At 44.2% G+C, this 19,076-nt stretch overlaps 1 protein-coding gene across 3 annotated transcripts in view; it reads left to right on the top strand.

Annotated features, from left to right (window-relative positions):
• The first annotated feature begins 407 nt into the window (after positions 1–407).
• Nrep (neuronal regeneration related protein) overlaps positions 408–19,076 on the top strand; it is a 27,470-nt gene continuing 8,801 nt past the window's right edge. Inside the window, exons 1-3 of one of the 3 annotated variants that reach the window (XM_052155321.1) lie at positions 408–566; positions 1,003–1,045; positions 2,313–2,376. In XM_052155321.1, the coding sequence (XP_052011281.1) occupies positions 2,374–2,376 (3 nt within the window). In that variant the 5' untranslated portion in view covers positions 408–566; positions 1,003–1,045; positions 2,313–2,373. Of the gene's footprint in view, positions 567–621; positions 678–787; positions 823–1,002; positions 1,046–2,312; positions 2,377–19,076 lie in introns of those variants that run through there. The other 2 variants (XM_052155322.1, XM_052155323.1) reach the window with 2 other exon arrangements.

The following is a 19,076-nucleotide window of genomic DNA, read 5'->3' on the forward strand; positions in this document are numbered from 1 at the left end:
AGTGCGCGCGAGTGATTGTGCACGCGATCGTGCGCGTGTGTGTCCTCCTGCCCGCAGCCCCTGACCCCACTGCCGCAGCCTTGCGGGCTCCAGCCTCGGGCTTTCCCCGCGCGGGGGCGATCGCCGCGGGGAACCTGGACCGGCATCGGGGGCCTCCGTGCGCGCCCCGATGCTGCCGTGGGCACCATTTTTTGCTGTGCTCAGGATAGGCACATAAAAGGGAAGGCGGCAGGGCCGTGGCTGTCCCGGTTCCCTCAGATGCCCCGGCCGCAGGTTTATTATTACAGTAGGGCTGCGCCGCCTCTCCTTGGCGGGCCGCCTCCGCGCCTGGCACGCCCCCAAACCGCCGCCTCCGCCTCCTTATTTGTCTGCAAAGCCGCCGCGCGGCGAGGCGGAGAGCCCGCCAGAGTGCGCGCTGCGCTCCCGGGGCTGCTCGGCGCGGTCCCCTCCCCCTCCCCCTCCAGGGCCCGGTGCCCTACGGCGGCGGCGGCGCGGGAGCGGGGGCCGGGGAGCGCGCGCGTGTTGGCCGCGCGCCCACGGGGCCGCGAGCCGCCGATTCCTGCCGAGTAAGCAGTCTGGCTCCGCGGTGGCAGCAAGGCTGGGGCGCTGGCCGCGCGCCAGCTCCATCAGAATTAGCTCATTGTTCACTAGTACACTAGCAGAGGAGAGAGGAGGAGGTGGGAGGAGATGGGGGGGGGGAGAGAGAGAGAGAGAGAGAGAGAGAGAGAGAGAGAGAGAGAGAGAGAGAGTGAGTTGAGATTGAGAGACTGATTTAAAGAGAGAGAGAGAGAGATAAGACACACACACTCTTGGAGAGAGCGCGTAAGGCAGGGAACCCTTCCCCTCCTTTTCCGAGGCTGCACTTCGTGGAAGTGAAGCGGGTTGGGGTTTTGTTTCCCTCCCCCCCCTCCGCCCTCCTCTTCCTCCACCCCTTTCCCCTCCCCCTCCCCCTCAGCTGTCTTTCTAGCATGATGCCCTTTTTCATCCACATTTGTGTTTCAGGTGTAGAGAGCAGGAGAGTGAACAGGGAGCGGGGCTTTTGTCTGTAAGTATAAACCATTCCCATTCCCAGCTGGGAGCGCTGCTGCTTTCTCTTTTGTGTCGATTCCTTGCCTTTGCTCTTAGCTGGACCCTTCAACCTTGCAGAGTACATGCTTTCTCCCTCTAAATTTTAGAGCTAAAGCTGACACCTTGGAGAAATTGTGTCATTTCGCTCCCGCTGCATTAACGCTGGGATTTAACTTGCCCCCCTCCTTTGTTTAATGCACAAGTTGAGAGAAATGAATTCTTTTGTGAAGGGGTGGGGTTTTGCTTGCTGGTGTGGTTAATGTTCTTCTTGCTCGTTGTTGAGAACTGTTTTGTTCCTTTGCATTAAATGCACTTTGGTGCATGCAAGCTTTCCCTCCCTTTATAAAATCCTTACACTTGATTACTCTTTCAGTGTTGCTGCTGCAGCGGCGGCCGTGGGGCTTTACGTGTTTTAGTTCTTGTAACACTTCCCCCCCTCCCTGCATTTTCTTATAAAGCAGTTGAACTTGGGGTGCGGGAGCATTAAAGATAAATAGCTACTTTTTTCTTGATGCCGCTAATAACCTGATTTGCATTTGTGTTTCTATAACAACATTATAGGGAAACTCCAAGTGCCTCTGATACTGGTTTGGAGAACTTTTAGTTTTTCCATTCATCTTAATTTTTTTTTTTCCGGAACTTACATTAACAAAAGAGTTGTGTTCTAATGGAATAGAAGTGGAGGGGGAACACCGCTGCCTGTACATTAATGCTTCTCTGCTTTAGGGAGAGGGCGTAATGGTGCATAGTCCTGACTTTCTCCCCTGTGTAGGTCTTTTTTTTTTTTTTTAAACACGGAAGGTTATGTAATGCAGTGCCATTTCCAAAAATATCCACTCTGAGGCATTACACTACGGTGGAAGGCTGATTCTTGTTCTGCTGTCTTGATTGCAAATATACTGCCAGTAGTATGTCTGGGAACAAAGAGCAGCCAGAAAACAATCTATTTTTATCACTTGGGTCTACTTTTAAGTCGCTAAACCTTTTGAACTGCAATTTAAAGATGAAGCAGACACTAAGAATAGCCCAGGAGTGCAGACCGGGTGCTAGGCATTCCTTTGTCCCCTATGTAAACCTGCAAACCACCTGGGAAGCCCCTTCAGGGAAACGTTTAGAATAATTTGCCTGAGACTTCTCTTCAGCACACAGAGTGGCTATTTGTCTGTGACCTCTGAGGAGGCATTTTTGCATTTGCTGACCTGTGGTGAAGCAGTGTGTCTACTGTATTTAAACATCTTTTGCAGGTTGGTCTTCCTGGACTGAAGAAAGGGAGAATAGAAGCCCAAGAGTATTAAGATTCTCAAAATGGTAAGAAATGGTCAACAGAGGGAATTCTCAGTTAGCTGATCAATTATTACATAGAAGTATCAGCAGCTCTCCATCACTCAGCCTAAGTCTTTATTGTTCCCACCCCATCTGACCTTTTGAAGGTTTTTTTCTGTCTCCAGCATATAGGAGCTTTGCCTTATAGCAGTCTATAGGAGTTGGATGTGGTGACTTAGAGCTATTCACTTGCAGTCATTTTGAATACAAAACTAAAATTCTTGTCTCAGAGAAAGGGTGTATTTAACTCAAACAACAGGACCTATTCTGTCCTTTAAGAAGACTGACATGTTGTGACATGCATGAAGGGAGACCTGCAGGAAGGCTCAAACAAAGCAATGCCTCTTATATTACAGGCAGCTAAAACTTACCAAAATCTGCAAGTCTGTGCCCAAGTCACAAACTATAGTGTATGCTGTCCTTAATGGTGGATGGTGGTAGGTATTATTTTTTTAGTGAACACATTGTGTATCGTTATTCAAATATATGGTTTGGTTTTTTTTTTTTTTGTTTTTTTTTTGTTTTGTTTTTTTTTTTTTTTTTTTTTTTTGCTGGCCTATAACTTTTTTTTTTTTAAAGAGAAAATTCAGTTTTAGAGGGCAGGCATATTAACCTCTAAATTAAGATGTAGCTATTTCTCACAAGGAGTATACAGAGAGAACCGTTGAATTTCTAATTAAATAAAGCAGCATAGAAAATATACATCGAAAGCAGCTAAATACATGTGTTAAACTTCTGTGGGGAAGAAAGGATGACAGAACTGTTCTGAAGCGTCCTCGCAGCCTGGCAAGCCCTCCGGAGGATGCTGCTGGCCCTCAGAGCACCCACGCCCTAATTTATAGGAACCCCTTATTCACTTCTTGTGTTTCCCTTTTCATTTGTCTTCGAAATGAGGGTGGAATTTAGTGAATTAAAATTGGATCTGATATACTTGATGTTTTCTTTGAGAACAACTGAGAATCAGCTTCCAAGGAGAAAGATGAGTCAGAGGCAGTCAAGTGAGTTCAGATTGGATTTCATTAAGAGTGAGCTTTGTATTTTGTTTTGTTTTGTTTTGTTTTAACATATGCCTTGCCTGTCATTGCAACAAGTGGGTGTCAGAGCACCAGGCTAAGTAGGTTTTGCTTGGGCCGACTTGCTAATGAATTAAAGAATGGGGGCAGGGCGGGGGGGGGGGAGAAAGACAAAAGAGACAAAAGTAAAATCAAATAAGCGGGCTCTTTGCAAGCAGTTGCCTTCAAGTTACCTCCTTGATTAACCGTGTGTGTAGAGTAATAAGGTGGTGGTGGAGTGTGCTCTATTCAGTTCTTTGACTGGAGTGGGCGCCTCGCTTGTCTCTCTCCTAGAGCCCTGCTTACTTTGTATCCCTATAGCTAGACCACAAAGGCTGTATGTTGCAATGTATCAAGTAACAGTTTTAGTTAAACATAAATAGGACTGTTGAACCCTGCCAAACCTGGTCCTATAGATCAAGGTCAAGGCAAAATACCAGGTTTCTGGAGTAGGGGGCGGAGCGTGCTTTGTGGAGGAGAGGCGTGTGCACCAAGCCGAGGGTGCAGCTGGAATGGCTCAAAAGCTGAAAGGCAAAGACAAATTAATACTAAATGCCGATTTCCTCCTGTAGCCCATGGTGTGTGGTGTCGGCATGGATGATCACAGTTTGTTTCTCTTGGGAGGATTTTTACCCGTGAAACCAAAAAAATTCTCACAAGTTTTCGGTGCGCCTTTCATCAAGGCGTGAGTCCTTCCTGGCACAAGCCCATTGCCTGAAATAAAACCAGCAGCAGTTATTGTCTGAGGGTGATTCCAAGTCACTTTCTAGCAATTCTCGTATCTGGAAAGTCCCAGTTCTTGAAAAATCTTCGTGTGTAATAATGTAAAAGAAAAAAAAAAGGTTCAGATATATATTTCTAAATCCTGATGCTCAAGATGTCTTAAACCTCTTTCTTTTTAGCAAGATGAAGTTAATTTCCTTTCTTTGATTAAAACTGGAATTACTTTGTAGAACTCTTTATCTCGTTTGCTAGAAGGTTTGACTCACGTACGGGAGCCATTCCTTTTGGGGAGCAGGGTGTTTAAATACTGACCAGCTCTGGGAAATCCACGAGCATTGCTTTTTCTTGAAACACACATTTTCACCTACATATTTGCTTTTTCTTGGAACACAACTTTTCATCTACATAATGTAAAATACTACAGAGAATCTGATCTCCATATTCTAAAAAAAGATTCATTTCAAATACAAATTTATAATCTATTCAGTCCAACTTAAGAAATTAGTTGGTAAACTTTAGAATCCTACAGGTTATGATTAAATCTCTTGATTTTTTTGCATACCCTAAGTGGGTAGGGTGTAATGGTTAGTGTAACACAAACTAGAATAACCTGGGAAGAAGGACCCCCAACTGAGGAATTACCTCAATTGTATTGGCCTGTGGGCATGTCTGTGGGTCATTTTCTTGATTAATGATTGATATGGGAGGGCCCAGTCTACTGTGGGTGGAGCCACCCAGGCAGGCAGTCCTAGCTTGTATATCCAGGAGAGCAAGTGGTGAGGTGCAGTCAGTAAGCAGTGTTCTTCCTTGGTCTCTGCCTTACTTCCTACTTTCAGGTTCCAGTCTTGGCTTCTGCCCTGCTCCCCCTCTGGGTGGACTGGAACTTCTAGGCCAAGTGAACCCCTTCATGGCCAGGATGCTTAGGTCATAGCATTTCTCACAGCAACAGAAACCAAACTAGAACCTAGGGTTTCACGATAGTAATTTGGAGACATGCATGATTCATAGAGTGCCATTTGCATTATTAAAATAATAGATAATTAAGTAACATGATATATATGGTTATCTTCAGTTCTCTGGCCTCTGAGCATAATTGCAGGGGGTGCCAATCACACGATTTTGCTGTTGGAGGTGATTCCTGAGGTGGCTGCCACCCAAGAACAGTGTTAAGTTGTTATGTTTTCTAAGCATAGTTTTCTGCACCTTTATTGACCATGCTATTTTTATCAATGACTTGTTCTCCAGCTTTTTCAGTTTTCTAGTAAACATCCCTTTCCCATTACTGTTTGCAGTCTGTAGAGTTTGTATGTACTGTCAGTCTAAAGGGATCTTTGATTTTTTTTTCATTTCCTTTAGCTCTTTGCTGGTTTTCAATCTCGAAATCTCTATGTATGATGTGTTGCCAACTTATCATTTTACTTTGTAAGTACTTGACCTGTATATGACAACAAGGAGAAAGCGTTTCAGAATATATAAGTGATCCAATTGAAACTAGTTTGAAAAAACAGATTTTTAATTCACTGTCAAAATTTATGTCCTGCTTTTATCCTCCAGATAGTAGTAGGCCTGTCTCCCAGTGTATATTTGCCATAACTCTCAAAAGCCTAATCTCAGGCATGGAATGTTTTAACAGGGATCTAGGAACTGGGGTGATTTTGGTTCACTGTGGTTGATGATTTAAAAAAGACCAGTTGACTCTATTATAGCTTTCAAAGCACTGTGCTTTCTGAACATGCTGCGAAGGAGTCTTCATGGCTTAGGAGCAAGCTCTTTCAGAACTGCCCACATTAACATAAACGTCCCTGGTTTAAGGGAAAGTGCCAGCAGTGGGAAGGGTTGCTCTTACTGGTGGCCCTTGCCAGTGGGTTTGGGATGTCAGTTGATTGGTTGCTGCGGTGACCGCTGGTGCTGCCTTGAAGGGTCATTTTATATGGCGCCATCTTGTCTTTCACCAATCCTTCCTGTGCCTTTGAAGGGGAGAATTGGGGATTGTTTGGAGAATGAGGACAGAAGAGATAACCAATCTACCTGGATTTAGCCCCAGTCCAGCTTCCTCTTGAGCTGTATAGATAGGTTAGAGATGGTACCCGAGTAAAAAAAATCTAGGAATAAATAGCTATTCAAAGTGTGTTCCATTTTACTACTATGCATTTCTTAAAAAGTTAGATATGGATCAGATTATAATAAACAGACAAAAGGAATTAAATCTTAAAATAAACTCTTCTAAAATCAGAAAATGCACTTGTAAAATACAAATAATTTTCAACACTGAATGAATAATTCCCAGATAAGAATTTTGAACATTTAAATATTTATTTACCTGGTCACTAAAAGCCCTGGTGTGCATGCAATGCCTTGGGAGACCTGAAGGTGGTGCTAGTGTTGCTGCAGGGGCTGCCAGGTCCTCGACCCAGGCTGATTCATTAGTGGGGTTCAATGGTGGGAGGTCATCTAAGACCAGATCCTCGCAGCTTCAGTGAAATGGAAGATTGAAACAGTTATCTGAATAATTATGCTTAAAAAAAAAAAGTCTTTGATTCCATCTGATTCATCTTGGTAATTCAAATGTTGCTGTAGTGATGTAGGAGTGTATTTGCTTGCTTTATCTATATAATTCTTGTGCTGTGCAAGAAAAGGCCAGGGATAAAGCAATCTTATCAGCAAATTCAATCCAGACATACAAAAGGGAGAAGATTTCAAGTGTGCTTCGACTGTTATCTTGTCAGATGATGTGTTGCAAGATTCTAACTTTAAACTGCTCTTCTGGCTTGAACTAGAAAACAGGTTAGCACTGGGGTTAAATTTATCCAAAATAGTTATTTAGGGGCATTTTTATCTTTGAGAAAGTTTTAATAATATTTTATCACATTAGTTTTAAAAAAAAAAACTACAATGCTCTGACCAGTAAGTACATGGTAAATATTGTCAGCTCTATTAGTTTGGGATTTAAGCATTTAAATTTCTTTTCACTTAAGCTTCCAATACCAATCGACTAGTTTCAATTAGTTGCAATGACATAATATGGACCAACTTGATGACATAATTTGTTAGAAGTACATAACCTTTTTTCCTATCACCCAACTGATTATAGACCTGCAGAGGATTTACCTACTTCACATATCATGCTTAGAAAATAGTAAATATGAGGTAGAAGCTTAATAAATATTTTGTGTGTACACACTAATGTCTATTAAGTTGGATTTTGTTTTTAAAATTTAGCACTAATGAGTTGCCACGATTAGTTTTGGTGAAGTAGATGTACTTTGTATCATTATCCTCTCCTTGTCAAGTGCCTTGAACCTGAAATGAATGTAACTTTCATTTATACAATGAAATTACTTGCCATTTATTTGTTAAAAGGGAAAGAAACTTTGTGGCTACACCATTAAGTGGGGCACTTGCCAAAAGAGAGTAGTCAGGACTGCTGGTTCCCTGAGGCTCCGAGCCATGCCCTGAGTACTCCGCAGTGAGCTGCCTGCGCTCTGGGTCTGATCTGTCTGTGGCTCTCAAAGCTCACAGCAGCTTATCCTACAGCTGTAAAAATCCCCTCCTGAATCCAGAGGCACATCCCTGCCAGGCTTGCGAGTTTTAACGCTCACTTCTTTTGCGTATAATCTGAATCTTTGGTCCCAAGGACAGGAAGGCAACACGCCTGAACATACAAGGATAAGAATAGTAAGCTGTGGCAACAGGCAACCTTCACCTGCCGACTGAACATCATTTTCAACTAAGCATAGTCACTTACATTGCAGAAGGCACACACCTGGCCCCTGACCTCGGCGCATGCATATTTTAGTTGTGGAAGGAAGAACTAACTTGTACAACAAATCTAACAAACACTGCAAGCCTCCATAATCCAGGGCCACATGTGAGATTCACAGAGGCTGGGGATGGATGGTACTGTTGGAAGGCTTTCTCATTAAGGAAATAGAAGTTCATCTAGAGCTAGAAATGGCAGGTTTACAACATGCATGCCCCCTCTAACTACCCATGGCTGACGGCCTCTGTCATTCTGAGTATAGTGTAAAGAAGCCCCAACAGGAAGACAGGCACAGTTGACTAAACCCTAGAAGTGAACTCTTTTCTTCTTATTGGGAGTAATACGCCTTATTACATTTTCTATTCCCAGGTCTCGAAAGTAGTCTTTAACAAGCATGGGGTACATGTAGAATTAAGAATATTTAGAGGGGGTGGAGGAAAATTCCAGATGAAAACACTATATCAGGAATCTATATGTTCAGTGGTATTTGATTTCTGATAAGGGACCCTGTGCTATCGGGGGTGAGCCTCAAAAGTCAGACCTGGAAGTCAAGAACTTGATTTGCTAAGCAATAAGAAACCACAGTGCAGGTGTCTTCCAGATGGCCGAGTGTTCTTACTCAGGTTACTAGGCCATCTCAGGTTCTTTGCCTTCTGATTGAGCAGAGCCGGTTCCCTGCTCACATGGCCTCCAGTTAAAGGTCCAGCCATCTTTACTGCTCCCCTCCTGTCCTTGGACTGAGGGCTACATGGCAGGGAGTAAGGGAGGACAGGCCAGGGACCTGAGAGGGAAAGGAAGCCTGCTGCTACTCCTCGGAAGGAAGGTAGGAAGGTAGCCGCAGCCAGTCCTTCTTTGTGGCAAGTCCCCTAGTATTGCCACAGAGACAGAGGGGCTTCCTGCTGTGCCAGATGTCTGAAAGGGGAGACTGTGCTCCTCCTTCAGCAGACTGGGTGACCTCATGCATTAGGGATTAAGTTCCCTGTCACTCTCAGGGCTTGTTGACTGACTAGTCATACTTCAAACTGCAAAGGAGCTCCTAGCAGCATCTTAATAAAATTGTTTTCCATTTGACTTGTTCATGTAGTCAATAGTCCTGATTATTTCAGGGAAATCTCCTCACCTGATTCACAAAAGTTGGGGAAAGGCAAGTCTGCCCAAGAGGGTCTTTTTCGGTCTCGCTCTGGGAGGTGTTAGCTTCAAGATCTCCATGTGAAATGTCAGGATTGGCACCAATAGCCTCTCTAGGTGAGTTTGGCCCATCCCCGAGCCTTTCAGTGAAGGCAACATAGGCCAGCACTGTAGTCCTCTTCACATGAGTTAAGCTCTTTCCTAAGCTTCCCAGTGAGAGCAACAGGTCAGCAGTGGTCTGGAAACTCTTTATCTGTCCTCTGTTCCCCCCCCCCCATCTCTCCCCCCCCCCCTCACACACAAATAAGTTTCTTTTTTCAGCTCATGGTTTTAGATCTTCCTAGATTTAATTTCTGAGGCAAAACTATCTTGCCAGGAACCATAATCCTTTATTTGTAGCAATGAAAGTGGTTAACTTAGCTCACTTGTTATCCTTGATGTGTCCTTTCTTCTGTGTCTTTGCTTGCTTGGTCTGTAAGGAATGCCCTCCTGACAAAGGTGTTCTCAGGCTGAGAATGATCTCTGTGAGGTAATCCCTGGCACCCCAGTGGGAATAACCTCATGGACCTTGTCAATGCATCTGACCTGCACCACTGCCCTCCAAATTCCAGCGTGCTTTCCTGACCCGCTATGGTTGTAACCTTGAAGTACTGACTGACCATGTACGCCTGTGTTTCTTCATACAGTAAGGCTGTGATGTCTTGCCCCCCCCTCCCTTTGCTCTGTGGGTAGGGTGGTGAATTCAGAGATGGGAAAGTTTCATCACTCAGAACTTTTGAATAGCTAGCAAACCAATTTGGCATTGCCATTACACAGCATGGAAACAAACCCCAACCCTCCTTAACATGTTCTAATGGGACCTTGGACTAGAGCCTGCATCCATCTATAAGCCAGCTCGCTCTCCCTACTCGTGTCTAACTAGAATCTGGCACATCCTCAGTGATCAATAAATGCTCCAATGCTTGTGGAATAAATAAATAAATGAGTCAGTGGTCATAGGTACATGACAGCCTGCCATTTCTGGACAGAGCCAGGTCGCCTACTTCAGGATTTATAACCTTGAACAGCCTGGCCCTGTGCAGAGTTACAATATCTCAGGTTATTGATCTTGTGGTCTGGGAAGCGAGATGGGTCTAGTCAGGTGAAGCAGTCGTTGACGCAAAGCCTCTATCATGAGTACTCTGCAGTGTTAGGGAGGTGAGGGGAACAACTAAATCAGATCTAACCATCCTAGAAGCACAACTCTTAAATTCTGTGCTCTCTTCTTTTACACCCTATCAAGCAAAAAGTGCTCACACGTTAGCTCAGGATGCTGGGTTTGCATGATTTGCCATTTCCAGGGAGAGTCACAGACCTCATCTAGGGTTTCCAGCTAGGATCGACTCTCGGTGGTGCTCTAATGGATATGCTCATGGTGGTAGGAAGAAGCTGCGTTGTTTTCATAAGGTGAAATCTCTTAGAACAGAGTCGTTGCTGCCTGTTTGCCCTCGGGGCGTTGTATGCCCTCGGAGCATATAGACAGAGGCATTTCAAAGCCCTGATGCTCTGTGGTCCAATGTCCATCCTCACTTTCATGGAGGACAATACAAGAATCACTTGAATTCGAGATGGTGGAAACAATACAGGGGAACATGGCTGAAGAAAGGAAGGTCTGTTCGCACCTTTTTGGCTGAAATTGGGACTTAGAGACACTGATTGGAAAAAGGAGCAGGGTGGGGTGGGGTGGGGGAGAATTGCCAAATAGCTGCTGCCAGTGAAAATACTGAATCAGAGCCGCCCCGATAGATAGTGAGAACAGAGGAGTTTCAGAGTGTGCACGGAGGTGCGGCTCTGCCTGACCAGCTCCAGCCCTGCAGCTCCTGCACTCAGATCGCCATCACACACAGCTGTCCTTGGATTACTGGGGCAGGTAACAGCCTTCCCGGTGGAACTAGAGTTGATACAGTTCCAGCAGGGAAAAATACCACAGGTCGAGTGGGGAGAATTTTACAAAAGTTGTTTTGTTCAATACAGACCCAGGCATTTTGAGGACACTTTTATTGGATAAAGCTGGTGTCTAATACAGGAAACCATCTTTGGACAGGAAAGAGCTAGGAAGCGAAGACAAGGCTTCTTGGACATTGCAGCCCATGAAGGAAAAACCATAGTCAGGAGTTAGATGAATAAAACATACTGATGAAGATAGTTGGAAACATGGCCCCCTAAGTGTTTGGTATTAAGTACTCAGTACTTCCTCCATGGGAGAGTTTCATATCCTTTACTAGATCATCCTCGTAACCATTACCCTAAGGCCCGTTGGGACCATAGTCTGAACGTTAGTCAGGCACTTGCTAAGTGTGGCATATCGGCATGTGTGCAGTTGGCAGCATGTGGTGGAACCTTCACCGCAATGCATTGTAGGTATGCTGTTAAACCAGCTGAAAAAGTGAACACTGTACGAAGTATCCAGTCATGCTTCACGGTCCTGCAGCATCGGAGGGTGTCAGAGGTTCTATGATTAAGATAGTGAGAACTTGACCTGGTGAGTTATATTAACCAGCTCACTGCTTTCCTGAAGAGACTTTCTTTGATTTCATAGCTTGTGATTTGCAGGTGTGAGTGTGTGTATGTGTGTGTGTGTGTGTGTGTGTGTGTGTGTGTGTGTGTGTGTGTGTTTATCCTTGCATGCGTATGCAGAGGCTGCAGGTTGATGGCCCCTATCTTCTTCCATTGCTCATCCATCTTGTTTGTTATGTCAAGGTTCCTTGTTAAAGCTGGAACTTGCCATTTCGGAGAGCCTGGGCAGCAAGCCCTTGTACCGCCCCTGTCTCCATCCATCACCGAGGTGACAGACACATGCTGCCATGCCCAGCTTTTCTATGAGTCCTGGGGATGCAAACCATGGTCTCCATGCTTGTGTCGAAGTTCTTTTCCTATGGAAACATCTCCTTGACGGCCACACCCCTTAGAGCACTTTAGAAACTCGTGTTTGCTCCTTTGATGATCTTAGTCTAAATCAATGGGATGTTACGTCTTGATAAAAATGCTTTCTAGTTTTACAAAGATTACCAAGTGCCTACCAGATACCTGCTACTTCACAGAAAGTAAGAACTTTGTAAATATTTTTTTCATGAATTGATTGTGCAATTGAACTCAGCCTGTTAGTCAATACAGAATCAAACTGTCTGCATATACCTCCTCTAAACCCTCCTGTTGATTGTCTGGACTTGATTTTTCCAAAGCCCAAATGGTCAGAACCAAGTCTCTGATTTTTGCTCTCTTGTAGAATTGGATCTACCTACACATCATCCGGTGCCCTGGCCTGGGAGTTTGCTCAGTTCTTGATAATAGAATCTTAAGTTATTCAAATCTTGTCACCATGGTCTGGAAGCCAGGTCTCCACATCATTTCATTTAATTGTTACTAAGTCTCTTCCTAAACCTTCCTAAACCCCTTTCTTCCTGAGGACTCTTTTTTTTTTTTTTTTAAGATTTAATTGTATTATATGAAACTTGGTTGTCTATACTGTCACAATCAATTCAATCAAAGATTCGATTACATTTATTCCTTGGCTTCATTGAAGCAGCTTACTTGACAGTGTAAATTTGTGCTAAAGTCACTGGCTGTTCTTAGCCTATAACTTTAATTATAGTTGAACAGAGACTTCCGTGTGGTCTAAAGATGAAGCAGGACACACTTTGTTTCCTGCTGTTTGGTGTCTGTCTGCCATGAAGACCTAGTAATTGGCTTGCTAACCTGCTCCATCTTTCCACTGGTCTGTCTTTAGAACTGTCTGGATTTCTACTACGTTAATTAAAAGTTTCCAAATTAAGTCATGTTAGATCTATTTTCCTCCTGAATTTCCAATTCCTAGTAGCTTGCTCGCTGCCTTGCTCGCTGCTCCAATTGCTGTTATTTTCTTTCTCTTTAGTGAAGATCACGTGATATATTGCAATGCATGGCTCATCTGCATAGATCCTTGTTAAAGACATGATTCTAATTCTCTTAACTTAGCAGTTTGTTTGAAAGTTGACTAGAAATTTGAAAAGCAAAGCTGTAGTGAAGGAGGTTCCAAATGCCTTCCGTGAGGGAGCAGGGTGCAGGAGAGCAGCCTTCCAGGCCATCCGAGCAGGAGCTGCGGGAGAGTTCATTTGGGGGTCAAATTGAAACAATGTGGTTTCTCAGCAAAAGAGCTGAGCCTTTGCTGCAGCAATTGCAGAAACATTTGTATTGTGTTGAATGTTTCCTTCCAGGGAAATTTTGAGACAAGTGGTAGAGGGAAGGAGGGAGGGAGGGAGGGAGGGAGGGAGAGAGAGAAAGAGAGAATATAAGAGAGACAGAGATAGAGAAGAAAACCGAGACTGCCTATGTTTCTTTTCTTTATTGGATATATTCTTTATTTAATGCCGGTGTTTCTTAGGTTAGGTTCAGGAATATCCAAAACTTTAAGTTAGCTATGTTAAAGTTTCTGCTCACACAATAGATTTCCACAACTACAACAGTAGTTAACACTTGAGCACCGTGGGAAAAATTCTATATCCTCAAAGACGGCTTCCCCTCCCCCTTTAAGGTAAGTTCTATTTGAAGGAGTGACTATTTCCTGGAAATGGGTATTAGAACGACAGATAATTTGAGAAAATTACTTTTGACAGTGGGGGTCAGACATCTCAAATTCCTCTCCAGGGCACTCAGAAGGGGTGCCAGCACCCTTGGGGTTGAAAGCAGGCCTCAACTTTCAAAAGGGCTTTCCGGGAGACACTCCAGGTGGTTCCTGAGAGAGACATGCAGTATCAGTACTGACAGGTGCGTCCCTGAAGATGGGGCATGCTCCATTGGCTGGGCGACCCTGGAACAGATCCCAGCTTTCCCTCAGTGTTTGCATCTACGTATGGTAAGTGGGAAAAGGGTGGACCCAGGTGCACCCACTCTGGGCTTGGTCCTGGTGCAAACACTTCCTGTGTGCCAGTTCCTTACACCCTTACAATAAAATGGTGAGGAGTAAATTATTAGTGCCTGAGGCTGGGGTGAAACTCTGTGATGGAATGCTGGCCAGGCATGCACCACTAACTAGATAAATAAATCCACAAGCCTTCAGCTTTTTTAAAAACACACATGCAGATTGGGTGTGTGTAGCTCAATGGTAGAATAAATGTTTAGTAGCACCTACAAGGCCCTGGGCTCATCTTCAGCGATGGGGAAGGGAGCCAAATCAAAACACTAGAGTGTCGTGAAGAACTCCGTGGTGTCTCTCTACGTGGAACTGTGGGCCCCGGGGTTTATATATTCTGTCTGTGGGGGTTCCCACCATGCCCACATGTTTCTCATGGAAAAGTAGAGTTGGATGTTTGGTTTATAGTCTGGTGTGATTCTAAAATGGCATTTTCCTGGTGGTTGGAATGCAAGTGGGATCCTTGTCAGGTGCTTTCCTTCTACCTCGGGCTTCCTTTCAGAGACGCTGTCACACCTCCGGAAGCATTGTTTCCTTCTTGATGCCTTGCTCTGAAACACTTGTTCCACTTGGCGTGGAGGGTTTTCCTCTGGTCCTCTGCCTCCCAGGTTTCTTCAACAGAAAGGTGTCTTTAGCCCTCAGACCGTGCTTCACCCAATGTCGTTGAAATCCAGACCGTGTTCAGAGCTGTAGCCTGTCCACTCCGAGCTGATTCTGTTTCCTGCATCCTTTTAGGCTTGTGCTAGTTGGTCTAGAGGACAGGCTATGGGAAGCTGCTTAGTGGCCTCTTTCGACCTGGACACCTATAGGATGTACATGCGGCTCTGTAGATACTGTTCCTTTATGTGCAAAGACCGGACTTTATATGTTGTGTCTTCTTATGAGAATGCACTTTCCTTCCAAACCCGGTGGTCTGTTACGATGCCGTGAAGACACCTCAGTCTGCCTGACAGAACAGAGCTCCACAGCACTGACCCCTGAAATGGCTTCTACCGGATACCAGGGTGGCTAAGACCACAGCAGTGGAGAGGGCACAGAGGGGAAGAGTGGATGTTGGTTTTGGAATGAACACTGTGGATATGCAGGTTTTCTGGAAAGCTTGCTCTTAGGTCTTTTACGCAAGTCACCTAGATAAATGCTCCAGAATGTCTTCAGACCTTCAGAGCAACAGTCTTATCTCTATCCACCCAGACCGGGAAAATTTAAATTCCCTGTCTAGATTGTTAAGTGCCTTAGTAGCATTTGATTGAAGGTTTAGCAAAAGAAATACAGTTATAAGCTATTATTTTTCCATTTGGTAAAGTTTTTTTTAAAGGCATTAATGGGTAGCACAGTAATGTTTTGGTACAAAGATGGAGGAAATAGCCTCTTTAGTGATGAGAAATCAGACTTCTAATAGTTGAGGATTGAAACCCCATGATTGACATACCCCGAGTTACTGACATGACCAGCATCAAGTCTGTAGAGACTTTGGGTCTGGTTCATTTATTTTTTAATTTTTTAAAGTAATAGTTTATAAAAATTAAAATATTAAGAAAAGTTAAGTCTGGTGTTTTGTGCTCGCCTTGGGATCAGCTGCTGGGTGTGCAGGGTGGCGGGGGTGGGATGGGGTGGGGTGGGGGGAGTGGCAGCATTGCCCTTCCTGTGGTAGACAGTGCCTCCCTAGAGTTCAGGTGCAGTTTGGCACACTAGGTGTAATATAGACTAATACCCCAGTGTTCTCTTTCTTTTTCCTTTTGACGGACTTTCAAAGTTGGATCACAAGATATAATGTTTCTCCTTTCTTGCTGACAAATGAAAATAAATTCATCTAGTGGGACGAGGTCGTCCAGACTTAGAACTCAGATGTGTTAAATAAATATTTATTGCTTCTACTCCAGGGAGGTAAAGATTTTATTAGCATATTTGTCAGAGTCATGGGGGTAAGGACAAGCCTCTGCTCTGTCGTCAAGCCTCAAAGGCCTTTTGGCTGCAGCCTAACAAAGGCTCCATGTTCTCCTTTTTATTCTCTTTCTCATTCATTTTTTTCTTACTGAGAAGACAAATGCACCGTGACCTGTGCTTTAAAACAATTTTAATTATTTTCCTTTGATTAATTAGTTAATGTGCATGTGTGTATTCACACACATGCATGGATGTGTGCACATGCACCATGGGGCAGTGTGTGGGTCAGAGGCCACGTGGGAGCCGTCAGCTTCAGCTGAGAGCCTTCCTGGCTGCGGCATCTCACCACATGACTCTAGTCTCATTGTTGAGTGGCAACTACATAATCTCAGAATTTAAAAGACTTTTGGCTCTTCGTCCGGAAAGTCTCTCCTCAGACACTGTGAGCTGTCCCAAAGCTTTTGAGTCTTGTGTTTTTCCTCGTGGTTTGCTTTGCGCTATTATCGGCTGTTTAGACCTTGTTTTGTCTTCATCACTGAAAAGTCACCCGTTAAAGTCCAGATTTGAAGCAGTAGCTTACTTCCTTGAGCTTAGACCACACTTGGCTCTGATCCCTGCACCAGACTAACCTCCAGTCGCAGGGAGGAGGCGTCTTGGCACAACTGTGGTAATCCCTCGAGGCCTGCCCTCTGTTTTGGGTTTCTGTAGTCTTTAAGTGCCTTGTACTGTGCTAAGTTTCTTCCGGTTGGAAAGGCTGAGGCAGGGATGGGAAGAGGAGTCTGCAACGGATGAAGTGTTTGCAAGTGAGGTCAGGATGTCAGGACTGCTCCTCTCCACTGAGCCGGCAGCCGCTACACCTAGACTTGAAGTGTGTACTGTCAAAGCCTAGGAAATTCACAGAATGAGTGGCTTTAACAGTGGTGAGAAAGAAAAAGCAGACACGGTTGTTAGCCTTCTGTGTCTTGTTCCCGCCTTGGTTTGTTGCTACCTTTGAAACTCTTTGCTGGTATTCTTAGAAAATGGAATCTAAAAAAAAGTCAGCAGTGAAACAAACAGACAATTACGCTGAGGAACAGAGTGGTGGTGAACGCTCTTTGTGCTGACGATTAATTTCCCATGTAAACATTTTTCATTTTGTTGCCAGCAAGGAGATTTTCATTTCCTTTCTCTGCCTAGTTGAAGTCTAGAATTAAAATTCCACAGCTGTCAGCTTCCCACATAGTCATCAGAGGCCTCTCATGGCGGCTTCACAATGAGCAGAAAGAGTTCGGAGGATTCCACTAGGAAAGCCATACAGCTTCTTTCAGGCACCCCGACTGCTCCAGCAGAGAATTGCCAGTCTTTGGATCATCCGGCACATGTCAGATGATCCCATAATCTGCTACAGAATATGAGTCAGATGGGAACATTGTCTGGGCCCATCAGAGGAACACACACCTAAGGTTGAGCTAATACCATTGGGTCTGACCAAGTTGGGAGTTATCCCTGTCTTCTTTCTTGTGAGGTACAAGTGTCTTTCCCCACCTCACTCTCTTCATGGTAGGGGCTTTACTTGTCAAGACCCTGAGGGTGACAGCAGAGCTATCTATAGCCAGCCATTGCTTCTTGGCAGGAAGACTCACAATGTAGTCTCTCTAATTACTCATTGTTCTAATAGCCTCTGTGTGTGTGTGTGTGTGTGTGTGTTATTTACCTCTCAACACAGTGTCTGCCAACCTAGGCACTAACGCCTTTATTCTGCTTTCTGAAATTTGCAAGGACTATATCCGACCCATCGTTCTGGTGGCCCAGGGTTCCTCACGTTCACCTTTGCATCTTCCAGTGGCAGCGCTTTTCTCCCCGTGTGCTTTCCCTTGAAGGAGCTTTGTGTGGGTTCTGCAGGCCTCTGAGACCAGGGCTTTGGAGAGCTAGCTCAGTACATCATCTTTTTGCACTATCTGGTCTTTGGTACAGCGCTGCTTAGAGAAACAGTGGTCTTTGTTCCTTGTTTATGGTTTCAGCTTACATCCTTCTCTTGCACGACCAGCAACACTTGGGACTCCGTGGCTTCTGAAGATTTATAATTGTGATACTTCAGGGAATATTTACCAAAATTAGGTATATGTATATGCACCTGCATTCTCTTTGAGTTACGGGACTGGGTTTCACAACTTCTTGGCCAATTAGGCATCGTAGAACATGTACATATTCAAGCACACACTGTTTAATTGGCAGTGAAATTAAGAAGTATACCCAATTGCTATAGAAAGAATTAGTTATGGAGGCCAGATACCTGCTGCCCTGTTAGTCTGTTTTCTTAATGGCAAGGGTGGCATGTATATACACCCTTGAAACACAATAGACTCCTCCACGGGAAAAGAATGTATTACAGTTATAGTCACTCACAGCTAAGCCATGTGGCAGTCTTTACTGCAGATTGCTATGAAGCTTTCCCAAACAACTAAGTAAGAGGCGTGTATCTATGTGGAATATATTTGCTCAGGATAAAGATAATATTGGAACCTTTGTTGGCCATTATCTCCAAACAGTCTTCTCAACGAAATGCTGAGAAAAGCAATAAACAAACAGGGAACATTCAGACACTTCTAAGTTTCTAGCTGGTGATACATAGAAATCAAGTTCTGTTGTTCTGTTGTGGAATAATGGGAATGGACAGGAAATAGGACAAAGGACTTCTCCATTGCTCCTAAACGTGCACCACAAGACTACTGAAAACAAACATAAACCAAACCAACACAACAAACACCCAGCACGCTTCGGATGAAAAGCTTGAAACAATTTAGGCAATGCTTTAGGTTGCTTTTTTTCTTTTGAAATATAAAAGACTGGATTGATTCCTCGCCTTCAACACATGCACACGTGCATGTGCACATGCACACATACATACACACTCACACATACTTACATACACACATACACACACACATACTCTCTCTCTCTCTCTCTCTCTCTCATATACACACACACACTTTATTTTTCTAATTTGGAATACTAGTTTTTAGTTATAATTCATATCAAATACCAAATTGCTTTCAAGCTGATTACCATATAGGCTTAAAAGTTAAGGTTATTTTTATTGTGACCTTGACAAAATAAAATAAGTCTTCAAAGAGAAGAAGAGGGAGAAAAGGTGGGAAGGAAGAAGGGAAAGAAAGAGAGCCTTTATTCTATAAGATGTACATTGTGCTGGGATATCAGATACTTTAGAGAA

The sequence above is a fragment of the Apodemus sylvaticus genome, chromosome 13 (genome assembly GCF_947179515.1).
Source record: "Apodemus sylvaticus chromosome 13, mApoSyl1.1, whole genome shotgun sequence".
Lineage (NCBI taxonomy): Eukaryota > Metazoa > Chordata > Mammalia > Rodentia > Muridae > Apodemus > Apodemus sylvaticus.